General features: G+C 33.8%; 1 protein-coding gene across 1 annotated transcript in view; it reads left to right on the top strand.

Annotated features, from left to right (window-relative positions):
• Nucleotides 1-17,589, top strand: part of ROCK2 (Rho associated coiled-coil containing protein kinase 2) — a 129,708-nt gene that overhangs the window by 100,051 nt on the left and 12,068 nt on the right. The window contains exons 20-32 of the mRNA XM_061154820.1: nucleotides 261-445; nucleotides 3,855-3,924; nucleotides 4,625-4,728; nucleotides 6,716-6,902; nucleotides 8,862-8,955; nucleotides 9,051-9,145; nucleotides 9,890-10,069; nucleotides 10,581-10,749; nucleotides 13,186-13,256; nucleotides 14,301-14,389; nucleotides 15,058-15,136; nucleotides 16,363-16,624; nucleotides 16,710-16,923. Coding sequence (XP_061010803.1) covers nucleotides 261-445; nucleotides 3,855-3,924; nucleotides 4,625-4,728; nucleotides 6,716-6,902; nucleotides 8,862-8,955; nucleotides 9,051-9,145; nucleotides 9,890-10,069; nucleotides 10,581-10,749; nucleotides 13,186-13,256; nucleotides 14,301-14,389; nucleotides 15,058-15,136; nucleotides 16,363-16,624; nucleotides 16,710-16,923 — 1,799 coding nt within the window. The remainder of the gene's footprint in view (nucleotides 1-260; nucleotides 446-3,854; nucleotides 3,925-4,624; nucleotides 4,729-6,715; nucleotides 6,903-8,861; nucleotides 8,956-9,050; nucleotides 9,146-9,889; nucleotides 10,070-10,580; nucleotides 10,750-13,185; nucleotides 13,257-14,300; nucleotides 14,390-15,057; nucleotides 15,137-16,362; nucleotides 16,625-16,709; nucleotides 16,924-17,589) is intronic.

Below are 17,589 nucleotides of genomic sequence, written 5' to 3'. Positions count from 1 at the left end.
AATTTTTTCTTGTAAAATAATATTCTGTAATTTTTTAGTTGTACCAGATTTGGATGATATACTAAATGAATCATAATTAAAATTTCTTTGAAGACTAATTTTATTTTAAAAATTTATTATGGAAAATCCAAAAAATACTGTGAAATGAATTAACTGTTTAAGGGGGAAAATACCTGTTTTATGTCATTATATTTATTGCCAGCATCATTGATGAGAAAATAAAAATAATTTGCTTACATACCAATAACACTATTTTTTAGGTTAGAAACTTGACATTAAAAATAGAACAGGAAACTCAGAAGCGCTGCCTTACACAAAATGACTTGAAGATGCAAACACAGCAAGTTAACACACTAAAAATGTCAGAAAAGCAGTTAAAGCAAGAGAATAATCATCTCTTAGAAATGAAAATGAGCTTGGAAAAACAGAATGCTGAACTTCGAAAGTAAGTTAATTGTTTGAAACAAAGACTTACTAATATACAGAGCTATCTCCATGTAAGTTATCTTAATTTTTACTTACCTGGGAGTTTTCTTTTGACGCCTTTGTTTTCTTGACCACATTTTTCTCTTTCTGTTTAAGTGATGTGTTGAGTGCCACTGTTGTCCTTCAAAAAGATTTTATTTGCTTCCCCAACAATTTTTACTACTGCCACATTATGATATAATGGTATATTGTTTGTGCTAAAGAAGAAAAGGTCTGGGGTTTGCACCCCACAGTCTTAAGATTCCTCCTCAGGACTGTCTCACAAACAGAAGTGTCTTTTGTTTGTTCCTTTAGTTTCTGGGACTTGGAAATGTTTGACTATTAAGCAAACACCATAATAAATTTTTAAATCATATTTTAGGATACACTATTGTGCTATATCCCTGAGTCAGGAAGATCCCCTAGAGAAGGAAATGGCAATCCACTCCAGTATTCTTGCCTGGAGGATTCCATGGACAGAGGAGCCTGGAGGGCTACAGTCCGTGGGGGTCACAAAGAGCCAGACACAACTGAGCAACACACTTTCTCTACTGCAATATTTAATTTACTTAGAAAACATTGTTAAAATACTTTTAATTAAGGCATATAGTAAATATACTGTTAAAATATGCCCCATTTAGTCATTAGTAGTATAATTAGTACTGATCAAAGATTCTAGGAAATACCACTTCCATTAAACATGAACCTGACATAAAAAGGAAAGACAGAATAGGAAGGTGTTCTTGAAGGTTAAAAATTATTGCCAATGTAAATTTATTAGAAGAGTTTGAAGAAAAAAAATTTTTTTTAATTTCACAAAATATAGAACAAGAAGAAATGACATAGAATATATGAGAGAAAAGCTAAGACGCACACCAGCTTATTCTAAAAGTTCTAGCACCAGACAAGGAATTCCAGAGAATCTTAGGGAAGGAAGTTACTAAAGAAATAATAGAAAAGAATTTCTCATAATTGGAAAAGAAGTCTTTATATTGAAAAGGCCAGCAAAGATACTTAAGAAAAGACTCACATTTAGACATGTTCTTTTGAAATCTCAAAAACAAAAGAGAATGGAGTTGTTGCAGTTCTTATCTCCAGCTGGGGAGGTTGTGGTTTGTGGTTCATGCAATAGGAAATGAATGGTCTGATTATGTCACTTAGACCAGTGATATAACTGTGTTAGGGGTTGGGGAGAGGTTAGGGGTGGTAAGAGCTAAATTCTCACATATGGCAGCAGGGAATTGGTAAATAATTAAAATGTATGTCAAGGAATAAGCTGAGATGTGGTGGGAACCACAAAAGAACAATAAACAGAAATGAAACAAAGTGATTTCCTCTAGGGAAATAGGATTGTCCCATGGATGGTTATGGATAAGGAGACTGCGACCTTTCGTAATTTTTTCTGTTCTAGTCTGTATTATCTAACTGTAACCATGTGCATATTTATATAATTACTTTCTGAAAAATAGCTTTTGTTAAATACCTAATAAATGTTGGGTTTTAAAAGTTACATATAATGAGCAGTAGCTCTTCAAAAAGATCATGATATTAATATTACACTGGAGTTTGCTGCAAGTGAGCCTAGCTAGTGGTGATTTAAAATTTTTAAAACTTGCTCTTTCATATGTTATTAGCATCTTTCACATCTTTGGCTCAGAGAAATAAGAATCCTACTTTTTTTAATAATACACTGATTAATAATAAAATACAGAATTGACACAGTGAAGTGACATTTGGTGATAATTTCCTATTTATCCAGAAGTTGAAGGACCAGTGAGTAAACAAAGTGATCAGATTATATTAAATTAAAATAAGGATAAAAGTTCTCTAAGTAATATTAAATTGAAATTGAAGGCACTGTGATAAAATCATTTAATCTCCCTGAAGTTTTCTTGCTTTATACACTTTTATTTACAAATTTATTTGGCCACACAGCCTGTGGGATCTCAGTTTCCTGACTAGGAATAGAACCCGTGCCCCCTGCAGTGGAGGTGTGGAGTCTTAATCACTGAACTGCCAGGGAAGTCCACCTATATACATTTTTAAAATACCCAACTGGTAGTAAAATATTTTCTCACTTTAAAATATTTAGAACTATATTAAAAGAAAAAGAGAAAACAAATATAAGGTCTCCTTTATGAATACAGACATGGTTAATCTCTCCATAAGTACTATATCTTAATAATCTTAATATATCCTTCCATACCTTTTTCTGTGCCTATACCTGTACATCTGTACTATATTATTTACAGGGTTGAGTTTTTGTAGAGTTTTTTTGTTGTTGTTTTTTGTTTTTTAATTGTATCATGTATTGTTCTCCAACTTGTTTTCTTTCTTCTTAGCTTTGACTTGAAATAACTATAATATATATATATATATGATTTTGTTTTTTTGACAAGCCTTATTATTTCATTAAACCTTATTAAGTCAGTAAGCCTTATTAGACTTATTATTTCATTCCAACATCTTAAAAGTGTTACTAGGTTTGTTTTTTATTTAACTTTTTTCTTTACTGAAGATTAAGATATATATAGAAAAAGTACACAAATGATAAATGTAGAACTCTGAATTTTTACAGAGTGTTCAAATCTGTGCAGTTACCATTTTGTTGTTCTTTGTTTGCTAAGTTGTGTCCAACTCTTTTGCGACCCATGGACTGTAGCCCACCAGGCTCCTCTGTCCATGGGATTTTCCAGGCAAGAATAACTGGAGTGGGTTGCCATTTCCTTCTCCAGGGGATCTTTTCCAACCCAGGGATTGAACTTACATCTCCTGTATTACTGGTGGATTCTTTACCACTGAGCCACCAGAAATCCTTGTGCAGTTACTATTTACATTAAATATAAAAACCTGTACTCTTAACCTCCCTGCAGGGCCCCTCCCAGTCATTTCTTCACTCATTCTAAGATAATCGATTTTCAGGTGCTCTTTAATTCTACTATTTGGTTGGCATAATTCACTGATCACAATGCATGTCTGAGAATATAATTCAGTGTTATTAGTTTAATATAGCACTATTTGGTCTCAGAATCCCTTACACTCTTAAAAAAATTATTGAGAGCCCCAAAGAGTTTTTGTTTATTTGAATTTTATCTAATGTTGTTTATTGTGTTAAAAATTGAAACTGAGAAAATTTAAAAACACAGGAGCATACATGCACACGTTTCATTAGCTGTTGGAATAATAAAATCCTCAGATGTCATACAGCCTCATGAAAATGTATATACATGGAAAGAATTAAAGCTTTAAAAATAGCCATGATTCTTAGCATTATGAAAATAATTCTACCTCGTGGATTTTCTGGAAGGGTCTTAGGTACTCCCAGAGGTTTCCTAGACCACATTTCAAGAGTTGCTGGCTTAATATGTGTCTAACCAATGTCCCCACAGAGAACGTCAAGATGCAGATGGACAAATGAAAGAGCTCCAGGATCAGCTTGAAGCAGAACAGTATTTCTCAGTAAGTCCAGATATATTACTTTGAAAATAATTGTATTTGTAGAATTAGTAAAAATTTTTTTTGCCAGGAGACTAATTATTTAAATTCTTATAGCAAACCCCAGAGAGAATTTGGATGAATGTTTTATACCACACACCTGTAAAAGGAATACCGGGGCAAGAGACTGTAGATAGTCTAACAGAAAATTAATTATCACTTCAAAAAAAAAGTAGTTGTAAGCACATACCCGCACCATATGATGTTCATTTCAAAAAGCATAGATTTTTGAGGAAGAATATATTTGTATAATGAAAGAAATAAGATTGTCATTTTAACATTTGCCCTTTTTTGAGTTTTAAAATATGAAATAGTAACTGTCACCTCTGTTTCATTGATTTTTAAGCCAGCAAAATTTTCTTGAATAAATTGATAATATTTTTCTTTGCCTCTTCATCCTACCAATATGACATTTAATGAGAAATTTCACTAGGTTATCCAGTTGAAAATCACACTTGTAAATTATTAGCTGAAGTTTTATTAGTTAATTGGGTTGATTACCAGAAAATAGAAAAGCTTATTGAACTATCACTTTGCTCATGGGCTCAACATTACTCAGTTTTATGAGCCTATTAGGTAGTGCTCAACTGAACTTTTTGTCTGGATAGCTTTTGAATATTTGTAACAATGATGATACATGTTTCTATTCTGTTTTGCTATTTAGACCCTCTATAAAACACAGGTTAGGGAACTTAAGGAAGAATGTGAAGAAAAGACCAAACTTTGTAAAGAATTACAGCAGAAGAAACAGGAATTACAGGATGAAAGGTGAGGATAAGATCCTTATCTCTGTTCATAGCCATGTACCCTACTGCTAGAAAGTACCTGTGTGTGTGTTAGTCACTTAGTCATGCCCAACTCTTTGCAACCCCATTGATTGTAGCCTGCCAGGCTCCTCTGGCCATGGAATTCTCCAGGCAAGAATACTGGAGTGGGTTGCCATTCCCTTTCCCAGAGGATCTTCCCGATCTGAACCCAGGTCTCCTGCATTGGCAGGCTGATTTTTTACTATCTGAACCACCAGGGAACTCCAAATAAAATTTGTTGATGAAATTAATAAAAAGCAGAAGATATTAAGAAAAGGTGGCAAGAATACACAGAAGAACTATACAAAAAAGATCTTCATGACCCAGATAACCACTATGGTATGATCATTCAACTAGAGCCAGACATCCTGGAATGCAAAGTCCAGTGGGCCTTAGGAAGCATCACTACAAACAAAGCTAGGGGAGGTGATGGTATTCCAGCTGAGCTTTTTCAGATCCTAAAAGATGATGCTGTTAAGTGCTGCACTACATATGCCATCTAATTTGGAAAACTCGGCAGTGGCTACAGGACTGGAAGAGATCAGTTTTCATTCCAATCCCAAAGAAAGGCAATGCCAAAGAATGTTCAAACTACCGCACAGTTGCACTCATTTCACACGCTTGCAAAGTAATGCTCTAAATTTTCCAAGCCAGGCTTCAACAGTACGTGAACCGTGAACGTGAGATGTTCAAGCTGCATTTAGAAAAGGCAGAGGAACCAGAGATCAAATTGCCAACATCCACTGGATCATCAAAAAAACGAGAGAGTTCCAGAAAAACATCTATTTCTGCTTTATTGACTACGCCAAATCCTTTGACTGTGTGGTTTACAACAAACTGTGGAAAATTCTGAAAGAGATGGGAATACCAGTCCACCTTACCTGCCTCCTGAGAAATCCAAATGAAGGTCAAGAAGCAACAGTTAGAACCGGACATGGAACAACAGACTGGTTCCAAATCAGGAAGGGAGTACGTCAAGGCTGTATATTGTCACCCTGCTTATTTAATTTATATGCAAATACATCATGAGAAATGCTGGACTGTAAGAAGCACACGCTGGAATCAAGATTGCCGGGAGAAAAATCAATAACCTCAGATATGCAGATGACACCACCCTTATGGCAGAAAAATGAAGAAGAACTGAAGAGTCTCTTGATGAAAGTGAAAGAGGAGAGTGAAAAAGTTGGCTTAAAGCTCAACATTCAGAAAACTAAGATCATGACATCTGGTCCCGTCACTTCATGGCAAATAGATGGGGAAAAAATGGAAATCGTGACAAACTTTATTGTTTCGGGCTCCAAAATCACTGCAGATGGTGACTGCAGCCATGAAATTTAAAAACACTTGCTCCTTGGAAGAAAAACTATGACCAACCTAGACAGCATATTAAAAAGCAGAGACCTTACTTTGCCAACAGAGGTCCGTCTAGTCAAGGCTGTGAGTTTTCCAGTAGTCATGGATGGATGTGAGAGTTGGACTATAAAGAAAGTATTGAGCTTTTGAACTATGGTGTCAGAGGAGACTCTTGAGAATTCCTTGTACTGCAGGGAGATCCAACCAGTCAATCCTCAAGGAAATCAGTCCTGAATATTCATTGGAAAGATGGATGCCGAAGCTGTAGCTCCATTACTTTGGCCACCTGATGTGAAGAACTGACTCATTGGAAAAGACCCTGATGCTGGGAAAGATTGAAGGCAGGAGGAAAAGGGGATGGCAGAGGATGAGATGGCTGGATGGCATCACCAACTCGATGGACTTGAGTTTGAGTAAGCTCCAGGAGTTGGTGATGGACAGGGAGGCCTGGCGTGCTGCAGTCCATGAGGTTGCAAAGAGTCCGACACAACTGAGTGACTGAACTGAACTGGCTGATCTGATGAAGTTAATTAGACAAAAACTTCAACTTTGTAATAAAAAATTGAACATTAAAATTTTATTTCTCTTAAACCTAGGGATTCCTTGGCTGCTCAACTGGAGATTACCTTAACCAAAGCAGATTCTGAGCAACTGGCTCGTTCAATTGCTGAGGAGCAGTATTCTGATTTGGAAAAAGAGAAGATCATGAAAGAGCTGGAGATCAAAGAGATGATGGCTCGGCACAAACAGGAACTCACCGAAAAAGATGCTACTATTGCATCTGTAAGTAAAGTCCTTGGTTCATTTTTGGCCATAATTAAATTGTTATATATCTTGCTTTAGAAATACTAGGAAAGTAACATAAATCTAAATGAAAAGTTGTATGTTTTGGCTACAAGATATTTGAGCTCGTGAACCATCAGCTTCTCAATGTTGTTTGGCAGAGAGAGAGCCCCCCCAAAACACAACTTCCAGTGGCTTCACCTATTGGTAAATTCAGAGTTAAGGACTAAAGTGAAAAGAAAATACCAAAAGTACAAAACAGTTTAAGTCTTTTTTTTCTTGTTAAATCAATTGTAGTTTAAAAGAATTTGAAATTAATCATGAAGATTAATTTAATCATGAAGATAGCCATATGTAGGTTGAAAATAATTATAATAAAAATTTCAGATAGAAGTAAAATATCAAGTAGTTGAGTTAGCCTTATCAATTGTCCAGATCTATTAAAAATGTTATAGTAATTTTAAAGCATGGCATTAGAACAGGGATATTTAATCCTGTTCAGTGAAAGTGAGTAGGGAGACCAGAAATAGACTGATGCGCACAGGAGAGCTTGGCATATGACGTCGGTGGCAACACACGAATCAGTGGGAGAGGATACAGATTTAATACATGGTTTTGAAATGACTATGTTTTTATGTGGAAAGAAATAAAATTAGATTCTTACTATCATTTACCATATATAACAGTAAATTCTAGCTCTCTTAAGAACCTAAATATGTAAAATAAAAATTTTTAAATATTAGAATGAAACTTAACATTTACTTGTAACAGAAAATAAATAAACAACAGGGAAAATACTTGTATTTATTAAACAAGTGATTAGTATCTAGAATATTAGCGGAACTCCTACTATTCAGTAAGAAAAAGCTAAATAATCTAAAGGAAAAATTGGCCAAAAGAGAAAACCTAAAAATATGAGCAAATGTTTACCTTCACTATTATTTAGGAAAAGGCTAGCTAAAATAATTTTGTATTACCATTTCATAGCCATCATGTTGGCAAAAACTCAGTGTCTGACTACTTTGAAATATTTGAAGGATGTGTGAAAAATGATGTTTTTCTTACTAATATCCAGAGTATAAATTTAATATAGCATACTACAGTATAGTAAATAATATTGCAAGTTCCAGTAAATTTTACATATTCATATAATCCAAACAAAGTTCATAATATAAATGTGCTAGAGAAATTCAGACATACTACTCCTAGCAGCATAAATGTTTGTAATAGCAAAAATTCAAATATATTAATAGATGAGTGAATCGATAAATGGAATGCAGTAGAAGCTAGAACTACTACATCAGTTAAAATTAATTATATATATTGACAATTTCATTCTTAATATAATGAATGAAAGCAGTTACAGAAAAATACAGCATCATGCTATTTATAGACAGTTTAAAATCACATAAAACTGCATTATGTTGTTTCACATGTGTGTAATGAAAGTGTACAATCATGGATGGGAAGGATGAACACATAATTCACAATAAAATTTGCTTCAGGAAGGAAGAAGAATAGGCTTTGGCAAGAATACCAAAGAATGTCAACTTCTTTAGTAAAATTTTATTTTCTGTTTTAAAACAATGTTTTATAAACTGTAGTTTTAAATTTTATTTATTCTGCATGCTGGAATGCAGAGCTTTGTTATATAGTATTTGCTCTTTTTTTTTTAGTTTACTAACTGTTACTTCCATTTAAAATACTACTAAAGATTTTTGAAAGGGGGCAAATTTTTGGCTTCCTGGGGTATATATGAAATGTGTTAACGTTTCGTAAATTTTCATCAATTTTGAAGTTTGGTAAGGTAGGACAAAAGCAAGAACTGTAGAGATAGATGTACTTAGAAAAACAAGAGTTTTAGCAACATTCTAGGATATTTTCATTTTGAATTACTGCTTTATAACTTAAAATTTTATAAATTAAGATATAAATTTTTTTTCCATTTTCATTTCTTAGCTTGAGGAAACTAATAGGACACTAACTAGTGATGTTGCCAATCTTGCAAATGAGAAAGAAGAATTAAATAACAAATTGAAAGAAGTCCAAGAGCGTATGTATTAACAAAGAATAAAATTTATTTTCAGTATGCCTAATGTTTACCAGTTGCTAAACTATTAATATAATTTTTACATTTTTCTGTTTTAGAACTATCAAGGTTGAAAGATGAAGAAATAAGTGCAGCAGCTATTAAAGCACAATTTGAGAAACAGCTGTTAACAGAGAGGACACTTAAAACTCAAGTGTGTATATAATAAGCTCTAAATATGATTTTGAAATTTTTCTTAGTTTATCTTTCTTGCATTTTACTTCTAACATTACAGATTGGCTGTAGCAGTCATTGATGGTACCAGTATTTGTGAACCGTCAGGATTATCCAGTTTTTTACCACATTGAGAGAAACTAGATTTGATTAACATTGTTGAGTTCAATGTTTATTAAGTTTCTCTTAATTTTTCCATATGGAATCATAATCCCTCCTAATTTTTTTATTGTAATCTGGTAAATTTTTCTGCTTTTGAGAAATGGTAGAGAAGGACCATTTGCTGACAGCCTAAAAAAGGGTCACTCTGAAAAGGCATCGTGATTATTAACTACCCTTTTCTCAGCTCTCAGATTGTATATACAACATGAGTCCTGGTGGGTCCAAGACGCTTTGCTCTGTGGTTGGACATTTATTTTATCAGTGTGATGCCAGTGCAAAACTCTTTTCTAGAATAAAAGATCTGCCTCCCAAGTGGTAGAAAATGAGATTAGAGTTGAACCTATAAACATTTTAAATTATAGTTCTCAGAAAACATGAGAGTGAAAAACAGAGTGTTGGTTGGAAAAGGATGATGAATAATGATGAAAGTGTACTTTTTTTTAGTATAAAAGGTGTTTCTTTGTGGCCCTTTGTGTAGGGAAGGTTTTGTAATGTGCTACTGGTGAGTTACCAAGAAATCATCAACATAATTTATTTACATCCTTATTTTTATGTTTTTAAGGCTGTGAATAAGTTGGCTGAGATCATGAATCGAAAGGAACCTGTTAAGCGTGGTAATGACACAGATGTGCGGAGAAAAGAAAAGGAGAATAGAAAGCTACATATGGAACTTAAATCTGAACGCGAAAAACTGACGCAGCAGATGATCAAGTATCAGAAAGAACTGAATGAAATGCAGGCTGTAAGAATACATTTTGAAGACTTCTTTTTAAGAAGTAGAATTATTTTCATGTCTGCATATATTTTATAGGTTATGGAACATTTCTATTAATAATTACAGTAGTCTCCCCTTATGCAAGATGACTATGTTCCAGGATCCCCAGTGAATGCCTGAAGCCACAGATACTACTGAACTCTATACCTACTATATATTTTCCTGTACTGTAAGGAGTGGGGTAGCATATACAATGTGAATAAACTGGATAAAGGGATGATTAATATCCCAGGCAAGTAGAACCAAGCAATGTGAGAGTTCATCATACTACTTAGAACAGCACATGATTCAAAACTTAGAGACTGCTTATTTCTGAAATTTTCCATTTGATATTTTCATACTGCAGTTGACCTTGGATAATTGAAAACACAGAAAGTGAAACCTTGTATAAGGAGAGACTGCCATATTACTGAACTAGGAAGCAAAATTATAAGATGTATGACATTCAGTTAATTCAATGTAATTCAATTTCTTGTAGCAAATAGCTGAAGAGAGTCAGATTCGAATTGAACTACAGATGACACTGGACAGTAAGGACAGTGACATTGAGCAGCTGCGCTCCCAGCTCCAGGCCTTGCACATTGGTTTGGATAGTTCCAGTATAGGCAGTGGACCAGGGGATACTGAAGCTGATGATGGGTTTCCAGGTATAGATTCTTTCAGCCCTTACATTTACTTTTGTCTTAAATGTAAATCAGTTGATGGTTTTAAGTCCTGTAACTGACTTTGCTCTTGAGGAAAAATATTTGTCATTTTTTAAGGGAACACCTACTCCTTAGAGTAGGGGTTCAGATGACAGTTTAAATTATTTTATTTACTGATTTTTCACAAAACTTTTTATTAAAAAATGCAAGTGTAAATTTCACATATTTAGTTATTTAAATTAACTCTTTGTATATTATTCATAGCTCTCCTTTTAAGCTTTCATTTTTATTTTTTCTTCTTTCTGCATTCTTACTTCCTTTTATGTTGGGTGTAGTTCATATCACTCAGTCACACACTATGGAATCCATGTCATTCACCTACCAACGTTCCTCCACTTCTCTCAATATTGCCACTAAGCCTTCCAGTTCTCATATGCTTCTTGACTCTGACTCTGACTCAGAAGAAGAATCTGTTCCTTACTTACCTATTTCATCGGAACCTAATGGTACAGGTGACATCATGAAAATCCTTGACCTCTGGGTTTTTTTCCCCACTACCCATAATTTTAGTCCTTTTGAAAATTTTTGTAATAATAACTAATATTGACTAACTCTAACAAGTTGCTCCATTAACAAGTCTCAGTTAAAAAGAAACTGCTGCATGAACAAAGATTTTGTTTTTTAAGGAATTTCACTTCGCATTGCTGTTACAATTGATAGAACTTTATTTTGTAAGCTTATAAGAAATGGAGTAGTGCTTTATATCATTTAAGAACATATGGTTTCACTGTCTGTTTCTTCCATTTTTAACCAAGAAGAAATTTGTTCTGAAGTTTCGTATGAAGAATGGTGGTACAGAAAAAGCATGTGTAGACCGTTTTAGAGAGTATATTTAGGTTTCCCTTGAGTGCTTACTTAGTCTACATTGTGAAAGTGAAAAGTGTTAATCGCTCAGTTGTGTCAGACTCTTTTTGACCCCATGGACTGTAGCCCTCCAGGCTCTAGTCCATGGGATCTCCAGGCAAGAATACTGGAGTGAGTTGCCCTTCCCTTCTCCAGGGGATCTTCCCCACCGAGCAGTCAAACCTGGATCTCCTGCATTGCAGGGAGATTCTTTACTGTCTGAGCCACCAGGAAGACCAGCCAACATTGTACTTGGCCTTAAAAAAAAGTATAAGACAGTTTGACCTGATCCTTCTCCTGAAAGGAATTATAGTTTAAATGAAGAAACCAGTTGGAAAACCCCAAAAATAGTTATGTTTAATGCAAAGTTAATGTAAGTACAGAAAACGTTTAAAGTAAACACCACAGGAAATTAGTGCATAAACAGTTGGATGTAAAATAAAATTTAATCTGTTAGTTGAATTCAGTGTAAATTTGCTATATTTATTTACATTGTCATCACACTTCCCAGGTATATATCAGTATAAATCATAAGTGATTATATTGAAGTTGTTTCAGATCTTAGCAATAAAATTATTTTAGTCTCACCAGTATTGTTAGAGATCATCTGATTAATCCCTTAAATTGGTGTAGGGCCATGTCCAGACATTCGAGTATATAGCTATATTTAATGACATCATTTCTGTTCATGGGGTCTGGAAGGTTATTAATGTGAGAGAGAGAGGGAGCAAGTATAAGCACTGGATCAGAGATGTGTCCCTGTGTGACCTTCTGTGGGATTGTTCTCAGAGTTGAAGAAAATTTATATAAGGTGTCTAGCACAGTTCAGACACAAAGTAGGTGATAGCTACTTTTATTATTAGCATAACCTCCAAAAATGCTTACTTTGTACACAAAATTTTATTTCACTAAAATTATTTCACTAAAACTGATCAGATACCATTAGAACAGATTCTAAGGATGCAGAGTTTTCTTGGCTGAACTAGAATTTTACTGATTTTACTATTTTAGAATTTAGGAATCTTTTGACTTACTGCTACTTATTAGCCAGATTTGATCTGTAATTTACACAGTTTTACTTCATTTTATTTAAAACCATTCTAACAGTCCATTTTCTCTGAACAGTTAATTACTCACAGAAAATATTTTGTCTTCAAAATTGTGTACTACATCTGTAGTTGGGCTTTCTTCCAAAGGAAAGATAGAGGATTCTGATACAGGTGTACCAATGAGAATAGACAGACAGCTGCTTTTCATTTTTGCAACTTGTCTGCGGAACTTTGCAAATGCATGAATTTAATTAATGGGGCATTTGACGTTATAAACTACAAGATATATATTTCCAATGTGATATAACCTGGATTTCATTTTGCATTGTATAACTTGCTTATACTGATCCTACATTATTATTATATATTAGATGATGTCTAAATTCTGAAGGGCATATTTGCTTGTGACTTTCATGTTAAAATTTTGTTAATTTCCTCATTTTCTTAAGAGATTTGTTGTACTTACACTCCTATCTTGTGCTTATAGAATCAAGACTAGAAGGATGGCTTTCATTGCCTGTGAGAAACAACACTAAAAAATTTGGATGGGTTAAAAAGGTAATTGATACTTTTGAATCAGTACTTGATTTTTAGTCAATACCTTGAATACTTCTGAATCAGTACCTTGATACATTTGAATCAAGGTCTTCTGTTTTACTTTTGGTTTAGCTATAGCCATTTCACTTTTGTCGTTGTAAGATATAGATAGCCAGAACTTTTAGACACATAAAACTTGTTTGTACTTTGTGGTTTGGAATAATTAATTTTATATATCTTCGTTTAAAAAAAAGAAACTTTTCATCGTTAACATGTTGTTAATAATAAAACAGATTTTGGTGTTAGGAAAATAGAAGGCTGTATTGACCTTGGTGCTTTTGCTGTTTCCAGGAAAACAACTCTAGATATGACGGAAAGTTCCAGATATTTCTTTACCTCTTTTACTATGATTATTGATATTATGTTCATATTCGATAAGTATCTTAGCTTTAGGGCTGCTATAACAAAATACCACAGACTGAGTAGCTTATGAACAACAAAGGTTTATTTCTCACGGTTCTGGAGACTGGAAGTCCAAGATAAGGAATCGGCCAGCATGATTGGGTTCTGGTAAAGGTCTTTTTCCAGGTTGCAGACTTCTTGCTCTGTCCTCATGGTGGAAGGGGTAGTAATTTCTCTGGAATCCCCTTTATAAGGGCACTAATCCCCTTCATGAGGTCTCTAGTGTCATGACCTAATCACTTTCCCAAGACCCCACTTCCTAATATCATCACATTAGGTTATGATGTAAATTCATTAACATATGAATTTGGGAGAATATAACCATTCAAACCATAGCAATAAAGCTGCTTATGCTTTTGGATCTTAGAGCTAAATCAGTCTAAAAATTAGTTGAATTTATCCCCCCCCCCCCCCCCAATTTGCTTACTTAAAATGTGTACAAACAGATCTGTTCTTTTTTTAAGGATACATTAAGATAGTTTTTTAGGTATTTAACATATATTTTATATGATTTTTATTGCTAATATATAATTTATTTTCAAAGAAAAACAAGATATATATTAACTTTAATCATTGTTTAATTCGTTTCCTCATTTTTAACAGTATGTGATTGTAAGCAGTAAGAAGATCCTTTTCTATGACAGTGAACAAGATAAAGAACAATCTAATCCTTACATGGTTTTAGATATAGAGTAAGTATTTTTATTAGAATATTTGTTACTGTTGTTCAGTTGCTAGGTCGTCTCTGACTTTTTGTGCCCATGGACTTCAGCACACTAGGCTTCCCTGTCCTTCACCATCTCCCGGAGTTGGCTCACGCTCATGTCTGTTGAGTTGGTGATGCCATCCAACCATGAGACTATTTTGTAACTTTATCTTTTAAAGTTTAAGAGAGTAGTGTGACCTTTTGTCAAGTTAGTGTAATTTATTAGTCATATAGTACATGTATATTATAGTATAAGTGCTACTATACTGTTGTTAGATTTTCTTATATTTGCTTCATACAGATGAAAGTTTGGCATATAGAGTTGGCTAAAATGTCTCTATTTCATGAATCTTCAATATGTTGTTTTCTGAAACTAATTAGAAAATTTCTGACTTATTGAAAATTTCTCAAAATCTCAAGGAGTAATTGAATTTATAGAGCTCTAACATTCTAATAAGTGTCAGAGTTGTTCAGTTGCTCAGTCGTTGTCTGACTCTTTGCAACCCCATGAGCTGCAGCACACCAGGCTTCCCTGTCCTTTGCCATTTCCCAGAGTCAGAGTAGTCAGTTTTAATTTCTGACATGAGTATAAGAAGACTGATATAATCTGATCCTTTGGTAATACCTTACTCTTTTACTAAAAATCTTTTATAGCAAGTTATTTCATGTCCGACCAGTTACACAGACAGATGTATATAGAGCAGATGCTAAAGAAATTCCAAGGATATTCCAGGTAAATGGTTTTATTTTGTGGTTTGTTTATTTTGTTTTGTTCTTTTCGCCTTTATGCATTCTCAGCATGACATGACATAACGAATTTCTTTATTCTTGGGCCTTTTTCAGGTTATCTTTCTTCAATTTTTGTCCCATTTAGAGGTGGTTTGTTCATTTGTGACTTTCATGCTTATCCTGTTGGATACATCTTAAATTCTTCTCTCCATCTTACTTGTTAAAGTCTGTAGTCTGTAGTGTATTTATATCATGTTTCTAGCCTTTGCTATCCTTTTGTTCAAGGTTGGTTATGACATTGTTTGAAAATTTTTATTTTTAATTGGAGGATAATTATTTACAGTATTGTGATGATTTCTGCCATACATCAACATGAATCAACCATAGGTATACATATGTCCCCTCCCTCTTGAACCTCGCTCCCCATCCCACCCTTCTCGGTTGTCACAGAGTACCGACTTTGGGATCCCTGTTGGTTACAACATTTTTTGAGCATGAATGTTCTGTTTTGGTTTTATGTTCAGTGCTCTAGAAAGTTAAAAAAGTTGCTTGTGAAGTTAAATTTTGCACCCAAGAACCCTTTTACTTCCAATTTAAGGTGAAGCCAAATTCTTCCTTTTATTTCTTCCATTTTGAAATTAGTCACACCAACCATGAATCCCTTCTGGTAAGAGCTGTAGTGCTTGGTGTACTGTTGGGAAGCTGGCAGCTTATTTTCTGAGTACTTAGCAAGTTTGTTTGAAATATCTTATACATCCTTTCCTCTTTTCCTTTTTTCCTCAATTCTCCAAATACAAATCTTTTCAATTAAAACTGTATTTGCAGTTATCACTGAGTGGTCTGTTTTTGAGAATTATAGAGCCACAGTTGATCTCTTCAGGTGATTGTTTTGAAAATTCCCTCCAAGAAAAGCTTTCTAACACTAATCAAGTGAAGATTTATCTTTGGCTAGCCTATTGTGAAAAATTTGCTGAAACATAGAAAGATAACATGGAGAAAATTAGGAGGCATCATTTGAACAGAATTGATTCTTTTGAGATGTGAACCACATTGACTGGCTAGTGACTTTACTCATCTGAGCTCTTGATTACAACCTACTACCATTTGAATAACAAATGCATTTTTGTCTCATTGAATAGTTTAGACTAATTTTATTTATACTATAAGAATTATTACTACATTAAAATAGCTAACGTTTGAAGATACTCATTTTCTTTATGGTGTTTATAGATTCTGTATGCCAATGAAGGAGAAAGTAAGAAGGAACAAGAATTTCCAGTGGAGCCAGTGGGAGAAAAATCAAATTATATTTGCCACAAGGGACATGAATTTATTCCTACTCTCTATCATTTCCCAACCAACTGTGAGGCGTGTATGAAGCCATTGTGGCACATGTTTAAACCCCCTCCTGCTTTAGAGTGCCGTCGCTGTCACATTAAATGTCATAAAGATCACATGGACAAAAAGGAGGAAATCATAGCGCCTTGCAAAGGTAAATAATAAATCACTTGTTCAATTAATATTACTTATGTTCAGATCATTTTAAACATTAATTTTTCTCAAATATTTCTTTATAGTGTATTATGATATTTCATCTGCAAAGAATCTATTGTTATTAGCAAATTCTACAGAAGAGCAGCAAAAGTGGGTGAGTCGGTTAGTGAAAAAGATACCTAAAAAGCCTCCAGCTCCAGACCCTTTTGCACGGTCATCTCCTAGAACGTCAATGAAAATACAACAAAACCAGTCTATTCGACGGCCAAGTCGACAGCTTGCCCCAAACAAACCAAGGTAATAAATGAAAATGTGGCAAAAATTAAAGCGTTAAAAAAATATTTTACTATTTGTGCTCAAATTACAAACTTTACTAATTACAGTTTTTCTTTGCTTCTTATTTTCACAATATATGGAATACCAGAAGTTTGAAACTATTTCATTGCATATGTCTCATTCATTGGTTCAGCTGGATGTAATAAATTTACTTACTAAATCACAAACATATATTACATTCAACCAAAAATATATAAAAGAATATATTTTGTCTCAATTTTGTCATGTGTATGTATATAGTCATAATATTTTATGATTTTATAAACACATTGACTTAACTTATTGTTTTATCAGATAGGATGCACACATAGACCTTTAAGTGTCATCTATACACATTTTGTTTTTATTATTGCAAACCTCTTTAACCTCCTTTATATTAAATGACTTAGAGGGTAGGACTGAAATCTTAACTCTTAATTCAAGTAATAACTTGTCTCAGATTTAACAAGTAATATAGATCAGCTTTTAAAATGCAAATATTAACTAATGAATATAGTGGGCATTTCTTGTAGTTGGGGTGAAGTTGGGAATATGGAGTTAGGTTAGAGATGATTATTGCACAAAAGCATTTTGATGGAGCCATTTTCGTTTAGCTACATTATAGTAATTTTTGACACAAAATAATCA

Source organism: Dama dama, chromosome 11 (assembly GCF_033118175.1).
Source record: "Dama dama isolate Ldn47 chromosome 11, ASM3311817v1, whole genome shotgun sequence".
Classification (NCBI taxonomy): Eukaryota; Metazoa; Chordata; class Mammalia; order Artiodactyla; family Cervidae; genus Dama; species Dama dama.
This window is presented reverse-complemented; position numbering and strand designations above follow the sequence as displayed.